Source organism: Penaeus monodon, chromosome 23 (assembly GCF_015228065.2).
Source record: "Penaeus monodon isolate SGIC_2016 chromosome 23, NSTDA_Pmon_1, whole genome shotgun sequence".
Lineage (NCBI taxonomy): Eukaryota > Metazoa > Arthropoda > Malacostraca > Decapoda > Penaeidae > Penaeus > Penaeus monodon.
Genome location: NC_051408.1, coordinates 27,654,540 through 27,655,792, shown reverse-complemented (window position 1 = coordinate 27,655,792; position 1,253 = coordinate 27,654,540). Strand labels below are relative to the sequence as shown.

The window sequence follows — 1,253 nt, the reverse complement described above, 5'->3', positions numbered from 1 at the left end:
CCAGTGGGTTAAGAAAACTTAGTCAGGTACAGGTACTCATATATCATTTTTATCAATAGTTTTCATTTAGGACAAATTCTATTCATCAATATTGGAATAAATTGTATGAATTTTGTTGACAGAAACATACCTAAGATTACTGACTACATGAAACAATAACTTACACAATATGAGAAAGATTTAGAGTCTTCTCTGGCATTTCTGGAAATCTTGGTCTGTCTACAGAAGGTCTGTCAGGAACACACTTCAGACTGCGCCGAAAAGAGTGCCGTGTTGGAGTCTGTAATATTTGACATAATTTAAGATTGAATTACTTGTGTCATTCTCTACTGTAACATTTGCATCCTTTGTGTTTATTGGTTTATTATTTTCTTTTGATTTTAAAAAAGACTACTTGCATTCTTCTTCACTCGTCTATTATTTAGTGACAAAATATTTGTATCACCAACTGAAGTAATTTTTGTACAGATAGCTATACTCTATGGACTCTACAAATTCCCACAACCTTGTTCCTGAAATGCAGGGCAAGTTCTTTGGGATCCTAATTTTTTTAAAATACCAAATGAACAAAGTTTTGCAAGTTCAAAGCAGGCTAGACTACCAGTTAGCTCTAATATAAGCCTACATTACTGTTGCTTGAATACAATGATTGGCACATTAATACATCTGTTCATCAATTCATTTTATGAGGAAGTATTATCTTTTATCATTCATTCTTCTAACAGTTTGTAGGCAAAGACTTTTAAAGTGGTTTATTATGCACTACCCATGTTAACTTCTTTATGACATACACATCAGTATATTCAACTGAGTAACATTTCATATTACATTTTGTGTAATCCTGCTGTAAAAGTAACAAAGTAACCTATAAATGAATTAGCTTATGAACTACTGAACATTGTCAATTACTCCTTTTGGCATGGATAAATATTATGGTTTTGTACAGAAGCCAGTGAGAAGTCTGTTAGCTTTGTTGTCACGGGGACTCAAAAACAAGCATTCCATAGTCCCACATAACAAGCAAATAGATAGCCTATGGTGTACCATACATGTCATGGGCATGGGAGTAGGTAAGATATACATTTTCTTATAATATAATAATAATTACTTGGTTATATATCTTCTTATTACTAATGGTAATGTATATTGTAATTGACATATACATATATTATCTATATAATGGAGCATGAACAAGCATGAAATTAAACTGGACTGTAGGAGACTAATACAACTGCACTATTCAACATAAATCT

The 1,253-nt window shown here is 31.9% G+C and overlaps 1 protein-coding gene across 1 annotated transcript in view; it reads right to left on the bottom strand.

The window, feature by feature from the left end:
* LOC119587914 (dystrobrevin beta-like) overlaps positions 1–1,253 on the bottom strand; it is a gene marked incomplete at its 5' end in the record, with an annotated part of 25,424 nt that overhangs the window by 9,693 nt on the left and 14,478 nt on the right. Inside the window, 1 exon segment of the mRNA XM_037936623.1 lies at positions 165–280. Within this exon segment, the coding sequence (XP_037792551.1) occupies positions 165–280 (116 nt within the window).